General features: G+C 34.0%; 2 protein-coding genes across 3 annotated transcripts; one reads left to right on the top strand and one right to left on the bottom strand.

The window, feature by feature from the left end:
- Window positions 3,258-6,659, top strand: LOC18780417 (probable tetraacyldisaccharide 4'-kinase, mitochondrial). 2 transcript variants are annotated; one of them, XM_007213928.2, is made up of 8 exons: window positions 3,258-3,568; window positions 3,940-4,063; window positions 4,171-4,407; window positions 4,839-4,988; window positions 5,122-5,331; window positions 5,637-5,696; window positions 6,091-6,171; window positions 6,366-6,659. In XM_007213928.2, exons 1-8 carry the CDS (start codon window positions 3,396-3,398, stop codon window positions 6,531-6,533), a joined length of 1,203 nt encoding a protein of 400 aa, XP_007213990.1. In that variant the 5' UTR covers window positions 3,258-3,395; the 3' UTR covers window positions 6,534-6,659. The 2 variants fall into 2 exon arrangements, with proteins under 2 accessions (XP_007213990.1, XP_020416776.1); XM_020561187.1 differs by lacking the exon at window positions 3,940-4,063 and having other exon boundaries at window positions 3,487-3,568.
- LOC18780721 (lactoylglutathione lyase) lies at window positions 6,459-10,813 on the bottom strand. The gene is made up of 9 exons (XM_020561188.1): window positions 10,732-10,813; window positions 10,081-10,159; window positions 9,820-9,947; window positions 8,267-8,331; window positions 7,948-8,163; window positions 7,802-7,852; window positions 7,119-7,229; window positions 6,866-7,018; window positions 6,459-6,708 (listed from the first exon to the last, which is right to left on the bottom strand). Exons 2-9 carry the CDS (start codon window positions 10,122-10,124, stop codon window positions 6,661-6,663), a joined length of 816 nt encoding a protein of 271 aa, XP_020416777.1. The 5' UTR covers window positions 10,125-10,159; window positions 10,732-10,813; the 3' UTR covers window positions 6,459-6,660.

The raw sequence follows: 13,537 nt of genomic DNA on the forward strand, positions 1-13,537 counted from the left end.
TTTTTTAATAAAGAAAATTAAAGATATGAACTTCTTTTTTTTTGCCAATTTACCCATTGTCTTCTAAATCATCAACATTTCATCTAATTTTTTGTTAAATTATTAAAATATATTTATTTTATTAAAAAAAAAATTAAAGAAAAAGAGAAAAAAAAAAAAAAAAAAAAACTTATCCCCTTGCGCTCCTTTCGTAACCCATCCCCCTTCCCCACTGTCACTGCCTCCCCTTTCGCAATGCACCCTCAGACCCATAACCACTCCTTTACCCATCACGCCCTCCCCTCTTAGCAGCCCACCCTCCCACAGCCACCACCTCACAACCATCACTCACTCTCTCTCTCTCTCTCTTCCCCCAAACCCCAAGCTCAGCCCCGACATCCACGAAGTTACCCACCTCACCACAACTTGCCCGCACCTGGTGCGGTTTTTGTCCAAATAGATATGTTTTTTTTTTTGTGTGTGTTCAAATATGTGCATCTGGCTTTTTTTTAGTTCAAATATATGGTGGTGGTTTTGGTATTGTTGTATGGGATGTGTTCGATCTTTGGGTGCAGTGAGGGCATAGAGTGAAGTCAAGGGAGAGAGAATGGGTGGTGGTGTGATTTATGAAGAGGACAAGGGAGGTTGGGGTTTGGGGAAGAAGAGCTTGGAGAGAGAGATATTTTACTTTATTGTTATAATTATTATTTCAAATGTGAAATTATTTTTATTTTATTTTAACATGAAAACAACCAATTTGCTTTCATATTTAACGGCAAATTGGATAAAATGTTGAGAATTTAAACAGCATGAGGGAAATTGGCGAAAAAAAGAAGTTCATATTCTTAATTTTTTATAAATAAAAAAAATGATATGGAGTAAATAGAAAGCTAGATACAAGTTCAGGGGCAAATCACCAGTAAAGCCTTATAAAAAAGTGACACTAAAAATCTTAGCCCCCTCTCTCCCAAAAAAACACTCTATAGCCATTTTTACTTTGAAGGGGATGAATCCACTAATCTTCCTCCTCTCTCCCCTCCTCTCTTCCTCCCTTCCCCTTTCTTCCCCAATTTTCAAAGACAAAATGTTTCCCCTATTTGTCTTCATTTTGTTATGATTTTCCTTTTCTCATCATAGGCGAATGTGTCTCAGTGTTAGATCTTTACCTGCATTTCGGTATCGGATCTCTACCACCATACTTTTTGCGGTTTCTTTATGTTTGGAATAAGTCGCAGAGACTCTTTGGGTTTTCTGTGTAGTTTTCACCTCTCATTTTGTGAGAGTTTTTCACCTCTCATTTGTGAGAGTTTTCCACCTATCTTCTGTGAGAGTTTTATTTGTATTATTATAGCTTGGTTTTTTCAAGCTTAATCTATTTTTGGTTGTTCTGAGTGTGCACTCTTAGTTGGGATGCCTATGCTAGAATTTCTCTTATCCTACGTGATTGTTAGTGGATGAGCCCTAGATTGTCTCAATTTTGATGTCTGATCGTTTTGTTATTGTAATGGCACTTGTGACTATTGACTTTTTTAGCTGAATTACGAATGCAATCCCAGAATTTCTGAAGCAATAAACTACTATTATACTAGGCTAAGCTAACCACTCTTTTGAACTCATTCCACAATGTCATCTCATGATTTGAACTATTCATTTGTTAGGTATTCATTCAAAGACTAACAATGCGAAAAATTATCCAAGATTGACAACATATGGTCATCTAAATGTTATTAAATAAATAGACATTTACTAACAATGTTTGATTTGGCTAATTTTTTTTGGGTAGCGAATGTTCATTGAATGATTACCTAAAAAATAAACAGTTTAGATCATGATATGACATATTAGAATGAATCCAAACGAGTGGTTAATTTACCGATCGAGCACTTGAGCGGTCCTAATATAATTGTTGTTGAAAGTGACTTCTCAATGCTGTCATATCGTGGATGCAATTAATAACATATCTGGACAACACATGACGGCCAATATATGCTCAAGTTTTGTTTAATTAGCTTTAAAGTTCTATGTTTTGGCAAATTTTTATGACGGCCAATTTATTGTCTTAAATGTAAGGTGATCATCATACATCATTTGTGTCAATGATAGTTTGTGGTTTGATAGCCTTTGATCTAATTCAAGACGCTTTCTTAGAGGATCCTAGCATTTCAAGTTCTTTAATATTTTCAGCAGGTCCAATTTTTGACTAGGAGCTGGTGTGTTCTTTTTTTTTTCTTTGTAAATATCTTCTCTACCACATAAAAAGAACAATAAAAGTATTACTTTTTTGTGTTGCTTTTTTTTCTTCGTAAATATCTATTTTTGTTTAAGAATATTTTTTATCACCGTCAATTAAGAGTGGTCAGCAAAAATATTTTTTTTTTGTTAATTGGATGTACTTTAATGAGGTGAAATCACCAATATTAAAGTCAAAATGAGAAAAGAAAAGTTTGATAATTTTTCACGCGTGTATTTTGACTAGTTCTAAATTTAAGGATGATATTACTTTTTTTTTTTGGTTGAAAATAAGTGATAGTATTTTATTGATGAACAAAGCAACTACGTGCCGAATATAGATAAATCTTCTTCTGTGACCAAACACATCAATATGTTGAATTGATCTGGAGAGAATCACGCACAACCCAAACAATGACTAAATCCCCGATTCAGCAACCAGAAGCACATGTACTTAGACTTACAATACAAATCTGTAGCGTAATGACAGAAACGGCAAATACGTATCGAAAGCCAACATTTAAAAAAAAAAAAAATCATAAATAGAAAACAAATCGCACAAACTCCAAAAGAGTTTCTGAAAATTATTAGTTTAAAACAAAACTAAGAAACATGACCACCACTCCACGTCTTCCGGTCATCTTGTAGAAAATCATAGCGTCATATCGACTAAACCCATAGTCCCGCATTGGCTAAATCCGAACCCAACGCAACCAGACATCTTTCCTTCTTTAGAGCTCCAAACTATGTAGAACGGAGCCAAGTCCTTGTGTATGTGGGCCAAAATACAGTGACTATATCATGGAGACAACATCACTTCATGACGACTACTTCCACATCACAAAATAAATTAACAATCTTAAAAAAAAGAGAAAAAAAAGAGGAGAAAAGAGGTAAGGAAGGAGGCTGCCAAACCCCATAAGGCGGCGCGGCTAAGATTTTTTTCATGTTACTCAAATTTAAATTTTGAGAACTAGAGTAAAAGTTTGAGAAAAGTTTTTGTAATTTTTTACTAGAAAGATTTTTATTTTATTTTATTTATAAAAAATAAAATAAAAACTGTCGTTGAGTTGCACGACACGAGCCTACAACAAAGTAAACAGCAAATTAAACTGGAACCGAAACCCTCGCTCTTCCCTCTCTTTTCCGGGGTTTTCCTCTTCTCCTTGGCTCTTTCGCCGTCTTCAATGGAGAAACTGAGAAAAGCAGTGAGCGAGATCGCCTACGCTCAGAACCACGCTAAGCTCACTCATCTTCAACTCTCTCTGATCCCTGTCCTCTGCTTCGCCTCCTCTCTCTACAAGCTCGCTCTCTTTCTCCGCCGCTCTCTCTACCATTCCGGCCTCTTCAGAAAGCACCGGTAATATCTCTCCTCCGATCTCCACTTCATTCTTTCTCTTCTGTTTGGCTGCTCGGAAAATAAAACAAAACAATTTTGGACCTTGGCTGAATTGAGACCGTTGCCGCTAGAGGCTATGAGTCGAATTCAGTTGTGCTTTATCAATTTTAACGCGACCTCTTGAATTGTAGTGCATTTCTCACATTTTCCGAGAAACCAAACGGTACGTAAAGCGTTGTCTGTAGGTATTGTTTAGAAGTTTTAGCTCAACTGGTTCAAGCCCAAATCATGCCAATTTAGATGGAATCGATGCAGAGCTCTTGCTTGAAATGATTCTGTATAGTTATTTTCTTATTTTAGCTTTAATTAAGAAGAAATTATTGAATTGGAAGGTTGCCGGTGCCAGTGATCAGTGTTGGGAATTTGACATGGGGAGGCAATGGGAAAACTCCGATGGCGGAGTTCATTGCTCGCTTTTTAGCTGATTCAGGAATTTCACCTCTCATTCTTACTAGGGTACTTTTACTTTATTTAATTTTCTTTTGTATATTGTTTAATGTTTATCGATCTTCATGTTTGATTTGAAGTGTCCATGAAATTTCAAGTGATATTTCCGTTGCCAGGGTTATGCTGGTGGGGATGAAGCCAGAATGCTTCATAGGCATTTACTTGGAAGGCCTGTAAAGATTGGTGTGGGTGCAAAACGGGCAGCTGTTGCTGCTCGATTTTTTGAAAGATATGGTTATGTTGATCCTAGCTCTACGAGTAAACGCTCTGATGGACTGTGCATTGAACCGAAAGTGGGGGGTCATCTTAGTTCAGAAAAAATTGGTGCTGTAATTCTTGACGATGGAATGCAGGTATAATTGTATACTTTATCCTGTATTTCTTTCCTCTTTTTCCTCCATTTTGGGGACTTAGGATGCACTTTCTATCATTTAAGTCTTTACCAAGTAGTGGTATGTGATCTTTGAGTGTAACTTAGACAATGTTCTATATCCTTAATGTGGGATAGCAAAGGAAAGAGTGATTTTGTGGTTATTAGTAGAGTAGTTTAGGGGACATGGCAAATTGGCCTGAATCAAAATTTAACATGTTGTTGAGATGTTTTAAAATGTAGAGCTTCTTGTTGTCTGCCAATCTTTTTCCCTTTTTCTTAATTTTGTATATGTGTTTTGGGTGCTAGTCTGCCACTCCATCAATTGGTGACCTAGAGGATCTGTGATCCCACTCGTTCATGCTCATTGAGGTGCTATTCTTTTACTTTATTTTATAAATATGTGGAAGACAGCACTGGAGCTTGCAGCGTGATCTAGAGATTGTAATGGTTAACGGATTAACACTATGGGGCAACTGTCACTTAATCCCACGTGGACCGTTAAGGGAGCCTTTGAATGCGCTTAGACGGGCAGATGTTGTTGTACTCCATCATGCAGATTTGGTATATAAACTGATCTTTACTTTTTTTTATTTTGGTTAAAAAAGTGGGTTAAAGATTTTGCCTCAGCCCTTGTGTATGTTAGCCAGTGGAAGTCTGTAATTGACACAAAAGTTTATGCTTGTGAATCTCACAGGTTTCAGAACAAAATCTCAAAGATATTGACTTGATGCTACAACAAGTTAATAAATCTCTTCCTATTTTCTTCACTAAAATGGATCCCTGTTATTTCTTTGACGTGGGAAATGTCAACTCCAGAAAACCTCTGAGGGATTTGTCTAACAGCATTGTATTATGTGTTTCTGCCATTGGTTCATCAAATGCATTTGTGAAGGGAGTTGAGAAGGTATTATACTGTTGGCCACCTCTCCTTTGTTGAAAGCAGATACATATATAAATATATTTGTGTGTGCGCATCTGTTGTGCAATTAATTTTCAAATATATGCAAAGCAGATACATACGTAAACATATTTGTGTGTATCTGCTGTGTAATTAATTTTCAAATTTGCTTCTTGGAGATGCTAAGAAACTTTATACATGTCATTTTCTGGTCCCGCGACAAATTCTGTGGGCACCACATGTTTCTTTACTACTTAGCTTGTTTCTCCTATCTGTGCTTCCATCTCTAAATTGAATAGAACTTGCTGCAGATAGGAGCATTCTATGTTGATCGCCTTGAATTCAGCGATCATCACATATTTCAGGCCAAGGTACTGCTTAATCTTCCGCTTCTTTGACATGAGATTCTTGTCATGTGCAATGTCTTTTTTTGAACCAAATGATGGGGCAGACACCTTTATATTTTAATATGCTTACTGCATAAGTAAAATGTAAAATATATGTGGGGCTTCTAGCTTACGTGGTAGAGCCCTTATCCCTTTACATTCACGACCCTTTCCCTTCCCCAAATGAGAAAAAAGATCTAAAACTTGTTTTTCTCTGCCATTAGTATAATCTCGTCAATTTAAGCTAATTTCAATCTGCTGATCAAACACAAGTATATGGCGTGCAAAGCTACATTAAAACGGAATATAACCCCTGGGTTAGCTAAATGTTGATTTAGATGGTAATATCTCAAGCTTTGTGATTTTGTGGCAAATGTAGGATACTGAGATGATCAGGAGGAGACTAAGAGAGCTGGAGGACACGTTTGGGCACAAGCCAGTTGTTATAGTCACAGAAAAGGTGAGTAGCAAATCAGTCCTTTTCTTTTCTTTCTTAAGACATTTTCTTAAATAGTTTTCTTGGTTAGTTTAGGTTATTGGGACGCTGGCCAGATCTGTGGGAGGGATGCCTGCCCTATGAATTGAATTGATGTAGAGCGTCCCGACTTCCTCATTTCATTATTTCTTTCTTTGATATAAATTTCATGCTGTCAGGATTATGATCGAGACCCAGAGATTTTTAAGCACTTGGATCCTTATGAAGTTTTGGCACTCTGTTCGGAATTGAAGATCATACCTCACAGAGAATGCACTGAATATGGCTTCAAAAAGTTATTGAAAGGAGATTTGAAAGATGAATTACAAGGTACAGACAGAAATTAAGGTTTGCTCAGTTACATGGCAAAACTGACAAACATTTATTAAAAAAATACATCTGTAGAAAGGATAACCTAATAAGCATGCCATGAAACATAATTGGTTAAATTTAATCCGATCTTATAGTTGTAAGTTACTGTTTCTTCAATTCTTTAAGATAGTCTTGATTGTCCACCAACACCTACAGAGGTTAACATAGAATGGTTCTGTAAGCTTGTGTTAAAAATAAATATGACGTCCGGACCATACATGGCATCTGCACGATAATAACGTCCGGACGTCCGCATAAGAAAATTTCTGTATATCTATATGAACTATGCAATCAAAGGAGGTTTTACCGTTTGAAAGCCATCTGTGTCAAGGAATGCAGTGATTTTGGTTTTGATTTTTGGGATTGGACCCGGTGGACGAATTATTTTCCCTCCAAATTCCTTGGTAACCAGTTCAAAAGCTGCTGCGCTCTTGTACACGTCATTAGTGCCAATAGCAACCTTGAAATACAATTTATTTATTTAAAAAGATTAGAAAATATAAATCAATGAACAAGGCACAAACAAAAAGATAGAGAATTTTTATTTTATTTTTGCTCACCTGTGCATATCCGTTTCCTCTGGTATACCGGGTCACGTTATAATTGTATTTCAACTCGATAATAGTTGTCTCAGTAAAATTGGATCCATAACCCAACATAGCTAGAGTATACTACACCACATGAAGCAGAAAAAAAAAAGTGATTAAATATAAGATTTGTTTCAGGTTAATTAGGAACAGGTGTATTTTTTAATAACTATCACGTTCCGTTTGGATGAGGGAAAATAACTCGGAATTTGGCTAAAAGTTGGGAATTTAAGAGGAGAAATTGACAATTTCTTTGTTTGGCAACTTAAGGGCGGAATTTATTAAATGACACGCTGAAAAAATCATGGAAATTGAGGCATCAAATTCCCGAGTTTAATTTCTACAAAAATAAGAGTCATTTCACAATTTCTATAATGTCATTTACTATATTCTATCATTTACAAAATTCGACATACATAAATCCAAACACTGAAATCTTTAATTGCCAGAAATTAAAATGATGGAAATCTAATTTCTGTCATTTTAGAATTCTATGTAATTTTCAATTCCTTCATCCAAATAAAGGGTTAAGGTTGGACATTACATACAATATTTTGACGTTTCTCCTTACTTTGTTGGAAAATGAATTAAGTTTGAATCCCCTATTCTTATACTGTATATTAAAAATAAAAAATAATAATAATAAAAAAGCTTACCTGCTCTTCAGTAGCGTTAAACTTTGGTAGTAGTAGGTTCATGCCCAAGGACTGCATGGGTAGATCAAATATGAGATTAATTAAGAAAAGTTATTATAATCTGTTATGAATAAAAGCTAATATTTCTATTAAGAAAGTAGGCATACCTTACTGTAGAACTCAATAGAGCGATCCATATCAAACACATTAAGGCATATTTGGCAAAGTGGTTCTGGAGTTGGTGGCCTCCGGAGGAGCTCGAAAGTGTAGCCGTTGGGATCCTTCACGAAGGCGAATATGCTAGTCCCGCCAGTTGCGATTGGCCCTGGTTCGCGAGTGATCACTCCTCCCTTGGCTCGAATTTTTTCAACTATATTATAAATCTAAAGATAAACCAAGAACAAAAGTGTTACCCAATTAACGGTCACTATTTCTAAAAGTTTAAAAATGTCAGGGGCACAAAATTATAAATAGAGTGATACTCACATCTTGGGTTGCGATTCCAAAATGATTGAAGGTTGTTCCAACCTCTAACTTGTCCGCTTCATTGTCTGTGGATTAAGATAACAAGAAGGGTTTGTTTGGTACGTCATTGATTAATTTTTGTCGGATAATATTAATCTGTTTTGAAGAGTACTGATTATTTATCCATAATATTATAAGGATTTTGGTGTTGTTCCAGATAAATAGTCAGACTAAGTTGTACTGTGTTTGGTGCTCTGTTGGATAACATCAGATTAGACTATTTATTTATTTTTAATTCTTTGATAATTTAAGTGGAAATTGAAATTCAAATGACGCGAATTTTTTTGATAAGATTCATATGACAAAATTGTTTTTCATTTGTTTTTGCCAAATCATTTTAGCCATTAAATACATCCAACGGCTGCTTAATACTATAACAAGAAACCTCTCTCCCGATTATCTCTTCCCTCTATCTGCTTCCTTCATTGTCTTCTTCGCCGGCCCATCATATCATTGATGCAAAACCCCTCAAGTTAAAATTGGAATATGGGATTTTGACCAAAAAATTAATATATAAAAAATCAAGAATCTGGCTGAGCTTTGAATCGAGAGCCAATTATACTGACCCACCAATTTAAAAAAATAAAATAGGATTGAGAACCAAACTTGTTTGGCTGAGCGTTGAATCGAAACAACATAAATGGGCAAGAAAGAGTTTCAACACTAAGCAGAGTTGCAAACTTGGGTGTTAGAAATTCAAACAAAAAAATAGAGAGAGAGAGAGAGAGAGAGAGAGAGAGAGAGAGAGAGAGAGAGAGAGAGAGAGAGAGATAGTTGGAGAAGAATGAAGAGAATAATAACCTAGGGAGAAGAAGAATGAAAATATAGTGTTTGATATTGAACCTGTGTTTTTTTTTCCTAGCCTTATAATTAAGTGTCTATTATCTAAACCGGGGTGTGTGGGTTGTATTAGAGCATAAATGCAAAATGTTAAATTTGAATTTGATGGCTTATGTGACAATTTGACACTTTTGAAAAAATTTATCTCAATCCAAAATGCCAAATATCATATTATTTTATTATATTTTTAAAAGAAAATGGGGCCATATGATGCATAAAGTTTTAAAAGAAAGTAAATGATTGTAAGGTCCATGACTAAAAAAAAATATTAAAATAATATTTGACATCAAGCATTTTGATATGTTATTTTTGACATATCTCTTCCAGCCTTTAAATTCATCTAGGATTTGACTACTCGGTTGGAGCAACTTTAACCTTCAATTTTTGCCATTTCATGTCCATGTGGCAATTTAACACATCGATTGGAGATGCTCTTAGTTAGTCAGATAAGGAGAGTATTAAAAACCCAAACTGTTTAAAATAGTCAGGTAATTAAATAGCACAAGTTGACATCAAACAACTAACATGAGCTATTTACTCATATCTATAGTCTAATATGGTATAGCAAACAAGCCCAAAGAAGATTTACAAGCAGAGTTTTAGGGTTTCTTAAGGTTAACTTTTAGGATTTCATTAAGATAATTAAGTTTTGGAGTGAAAAAATTATAACATACGGTGGGATGTGAGGCCTATCACAAAATGAGTCTCTTGAGGTCCAAACCCAATAACTGCATTTGAGTATTTTTCTTCCGGGAAATGTTTTCTACTCAACACTTTCATCCCCAAAAATTCTGTGTAAAACCTGTCAATATTATAAGAACAAATAAAATGTTGTATTAATATACATAAATTAAACAATAAGATAAGGCCTAAAATAAAATTTGCATGCGATTAGATTTAGCCAAATCACATATATAGCTAGGTTCAAGGCATACTTAATGGTGTAATCAAGATCATCAACTTTGATATTGACACGCATGAAGTGCTGTGCGAGCTTCCATACTTGGATCCAATCTGATTAACATAACATTCATATATGTGATTAGCAATTATAGGGAGACTTTGGAAAAGCCCAAAGGAGAGAGAAAATTTTTAAAACAAGCAAAAATGGACAAAATTGCCCTTATTTATTTTTTGATTTCCTAAGAAATCCTTTACATTTGCATGTCTTTGGTTTGAAAGTTGAGAGGTTATTCTGTCTTTTTTCAAAAAGCTTTGGCTTTTTCCAAAAGTGAAAGTTTTTTTATGGGTAAAACCTAAATTTACTATGAAAAATAATTAGTCATTCATTCATCTAGTAAGTGCACTATAGAGCTGAAAATATAATACCACAACTCCTAGTTGGTTCATTCGAATATTATACGCATATTGACGTATTTTTGAAAAAAAATTTCGTTTTTCGTACACTTCTCAAAGATAAAAAAAAAAACCGCATTTTTATGAATGCAAACATTTTCTTGTTGTTGCTATGTAACAAAAGTAATTAAGTCCACATGATTAACAATTCTAATTAGAAGATGGATGAGTCTTCATAATTAAGTTGCTATGTAACAACACTTGGCAAAATTGAAAACACGAGAGCTTACCAAAGATTTCTTTTATTTGGCGATGCTGAGGAAAGCTTGGAATATAATTGTATGATTACAATTTTGTATATGTTACTTGGACATATGTGTTTGTCACCTATTTATAAATTTTATATCTCTTTGGTCTCTCTGTCCTTTATTTATTTATTTATTTATTTATTTATAACATCTGTCCTTTTTCTTTTTGTTGAAAGGTCTTTCCGACTTTTCTTTGAAAAGTTTTGTGGAGACCGTTTAATTTGAGTCATGCATGATGATGCATATTCCTGGCCGTATTGTCGACTTTAACTAGGGCTGATTCTGAAATTTTGAAGGCGCAACTGTATTTATACCTCTACTCAACAAAAATTAGTTAATTTGTATTTGCATGTGTATATAGCGTTATATATAAAAAATTTAGGTATCAGACAAAATATCAATTATTTTCCGTACACAAGAAAGGATTGAAAAAAAAGATCAGGAACACAACTTTTTATTTATTTATAATAAGGCGATAGAATTTTATTAAATCAATAAGAATAAAGAGTATAAATGACATATATTGTAACGAGAGCCATTCCAATAACAATATAGGAACCATGGATAATTCATTTGTGTTTCAATTTTTCCTTGATTGCGAGCTATTCAATACAACTACTTTGATTTGGAACAAAAGGAAAATAAGGCCAAAACGCGTTGTAATATTTTACATTGTTGAATGGACTCATTTGAAAACAAATGTATGATGACAAAATTATCAAAGATTGGGATTCTTTGCTTCTATTCAATAACGTAATTTAAAAAGGACATCGATAAATCTGTGGTTGAATTTTCTCTCGATTGTGAGCTATTCAATACAACAACTTTGGTTAGGTTGTTTTGTTTGTTTGGGGGTTTGGGGTTCAACCCCCCCTCCTCTAGTTCACCAAAAACAAAAATGGTTTTGAGGTTATTGAATTACATATTTTTATATGAAAAACTCACATAAGTTTTTTATTTCGTATGTGTAGCAAAGAGGATCCCGAGCCTCTACATTTAAAGTTTATGCATTTACCTGCATTTCGAAAAATCTTGACCATCCTAATAATCTAATCGTTTAAAACAAGACACATCATCAAACTTAAAAAAAAAAAATAATAATAAAAACTTTAATTTAAAACTTAAAAAAAAAAAAGATTAAAAAATCACATAATCTAAAAATTAAAAAACTAGAGATGCAACCCGCCGCCCCTACCAACCCCAACACAGGGTCGTCTCTGAGATTTTGAGGGCCCTGTGCGAAACTTAAATTGGGGCCTCACATAATCTAATTCAAAAATACTATAAAATTTTGCTATAACTTAATGTCATAAACAATTTTTTTATAACTAAAATTCACCATCAATAAATATGTAATGACAATCAGAAATCAAATTCATAAAAATTTAAATGTTTTCATTTGATAAAGTTAAATGTTTGGTACAAAAATAAGCTCCTTGTGCCCCTATAAAGTCCCTTGTTGCCTCCAATAAGCAAACTGTGTTTAATAGGGAAAAAAAATTGGCAATCACAAATTAAAGAGTAGTTGCACACAAATGTCATTAACAAATTATATTATATTGCATTAAACACAAAAGCAACAACAAAAACATACTTGATTATCCAAAAATCATTCACATTGTATTTGCTGTTTAATTTGAAGAATTAAAACTATTACGAGAGGCTTTTACCCCAAAAGAAAAAAAACACAGCCAGTACAATACTAATGTCCGAAAATTGACCTTCTTGAATTTTTAGAAGAGAAATCATCAATCAAATGTTCATAATCAAGTTTTTCAAGAAGTTCACTTTTCAATTGAAATCAAAGCTAGTCCGTTTAATCTTTCTTGCGACATAGTTGATCGCAAGTATGATTTTAACAATTTTAATTTTGAAAAACTTCTTTCCGCAGATGCAACAGTAACAGGAATAGTCAATAGGATTCTATATGCAATGAATGCATTTGGAAAACAATTTAATTTTTTCAAGAAATTTAATATTGCAGTAGCTGTGGTATTTTCTTATGGTAAAAGCTCCCGTAAAACTTTCAACTCAACAAATAAATCCTCCCCATCGAGATCAGAAAACTTGTCATTTTTCAAAATGCTTTCCAGATGACTGCAACTATTCTTCAAATCGCAATCATCCAATGAATTTAACTTCTCTGAAGTAAACAAAAACCCAAAAATATTCTCATACTCTTGATATTGTTGAAACCTTCTTCGTAAAGAACCAATAGCTTAATCCACTAAATACAAGAAATAATCAATTCTAAACTTTTCTTCAGCTGATTTAGGAACTGATTGGGATGACTCACAAGTATTCTCATCAAAATGTTTTTTTCTACAAAATTTTCGCTTCTCAGGAAACACCGGGTCAATTCCCATGTCAGTAGCAATTTCTTTAGCAGTACACAGAGCTTTTGTAAACCCATTTTCTCTATACTTTTCAAAAAAAGTAATCAACCCTTTCACTTTATCAATAGAAACATCAATAAGCATGTCTTCAGATTGTAAGTTTTTGCTAACTACATTGACAGCACCTAATATATCACACCAAATAACGATCCCCAATAAGAACTCAAATTTCCAAGTTCATATGTTGCCAAAGAATTAGCTTCACTTGTTATTTTGGAGTCACTGTCACTTTCTGCTAGCTGAAGTAAAGCTTCTCTTAAATCTGCAGCTTGGAATCTTATTGCTCTTACACTTTCAATACGACTTTCCCAACGTGTAACTGACAATGATTTCAGAGTTAAGTGTTTAACATTATCTTTCAATATCTTCCACCGCTTTGTAGAGTATAATAG

This window comes from Prunus persica, chromosome G4, assembly GCF_000346465.2.
Source record: "Prunus persica cultivar Lovell chromosome G4, Prunus_persica_NCBIv2, whole genome shotgun sequence".
In the NCBI taxonomy this organism is placed as follows: domain Eukaryota; kingdom Viridiplantae; phylum Streptophyta; class Magnoliopsida; order Rosales; family Rosaceae; genus Prunus; species Prunus persica.

Bases quoted from the DNA above. Each gene is read 5' to 3' on its own strand.
- LOC18780417 (XM_007213928.2), top strand. From the start codon at position 3,396: ATGGAGAAACTGAGAAAAGCAGTGAGCGAGATCGCCTACGCTCAGAAC. The intron at 4,989-5,121 runs GTATATAAACTG...TGAATCTCACAG, and splicing joins TACTCCATCATGCAGATTTG to GTTTCAGAACAAAATCTCAA. The intron at 5,332-5,636 runs GTATTATACTGT...AACTTGCTGCAG, and splicing joins TTGTGAAGGGAGTTGAGAAG to ATAGGAGCATTCTATGTTGA.
- LOC18780721 (XM_020561188.1), bottom strand. From the start codon at position 10,124: ATGCGTGTCAATATCAAAGTTGATGATCTTGATTACACCATTAA. The intron at 7,019-7,118 runs GTGAGCAAAAAT...TTGTATTTCAAG, and splicing joins GAGGAAACGGATATGCACAG to GTTGCTATTGGCACTAATGA. The intron at 6,709-6,865 runs GTAAAACCTCCT...TAACCTCTGTAG, and splicing joins ACACAGATGGCTTTCAAACG to GTGTTGGTGGACAATCAAGA.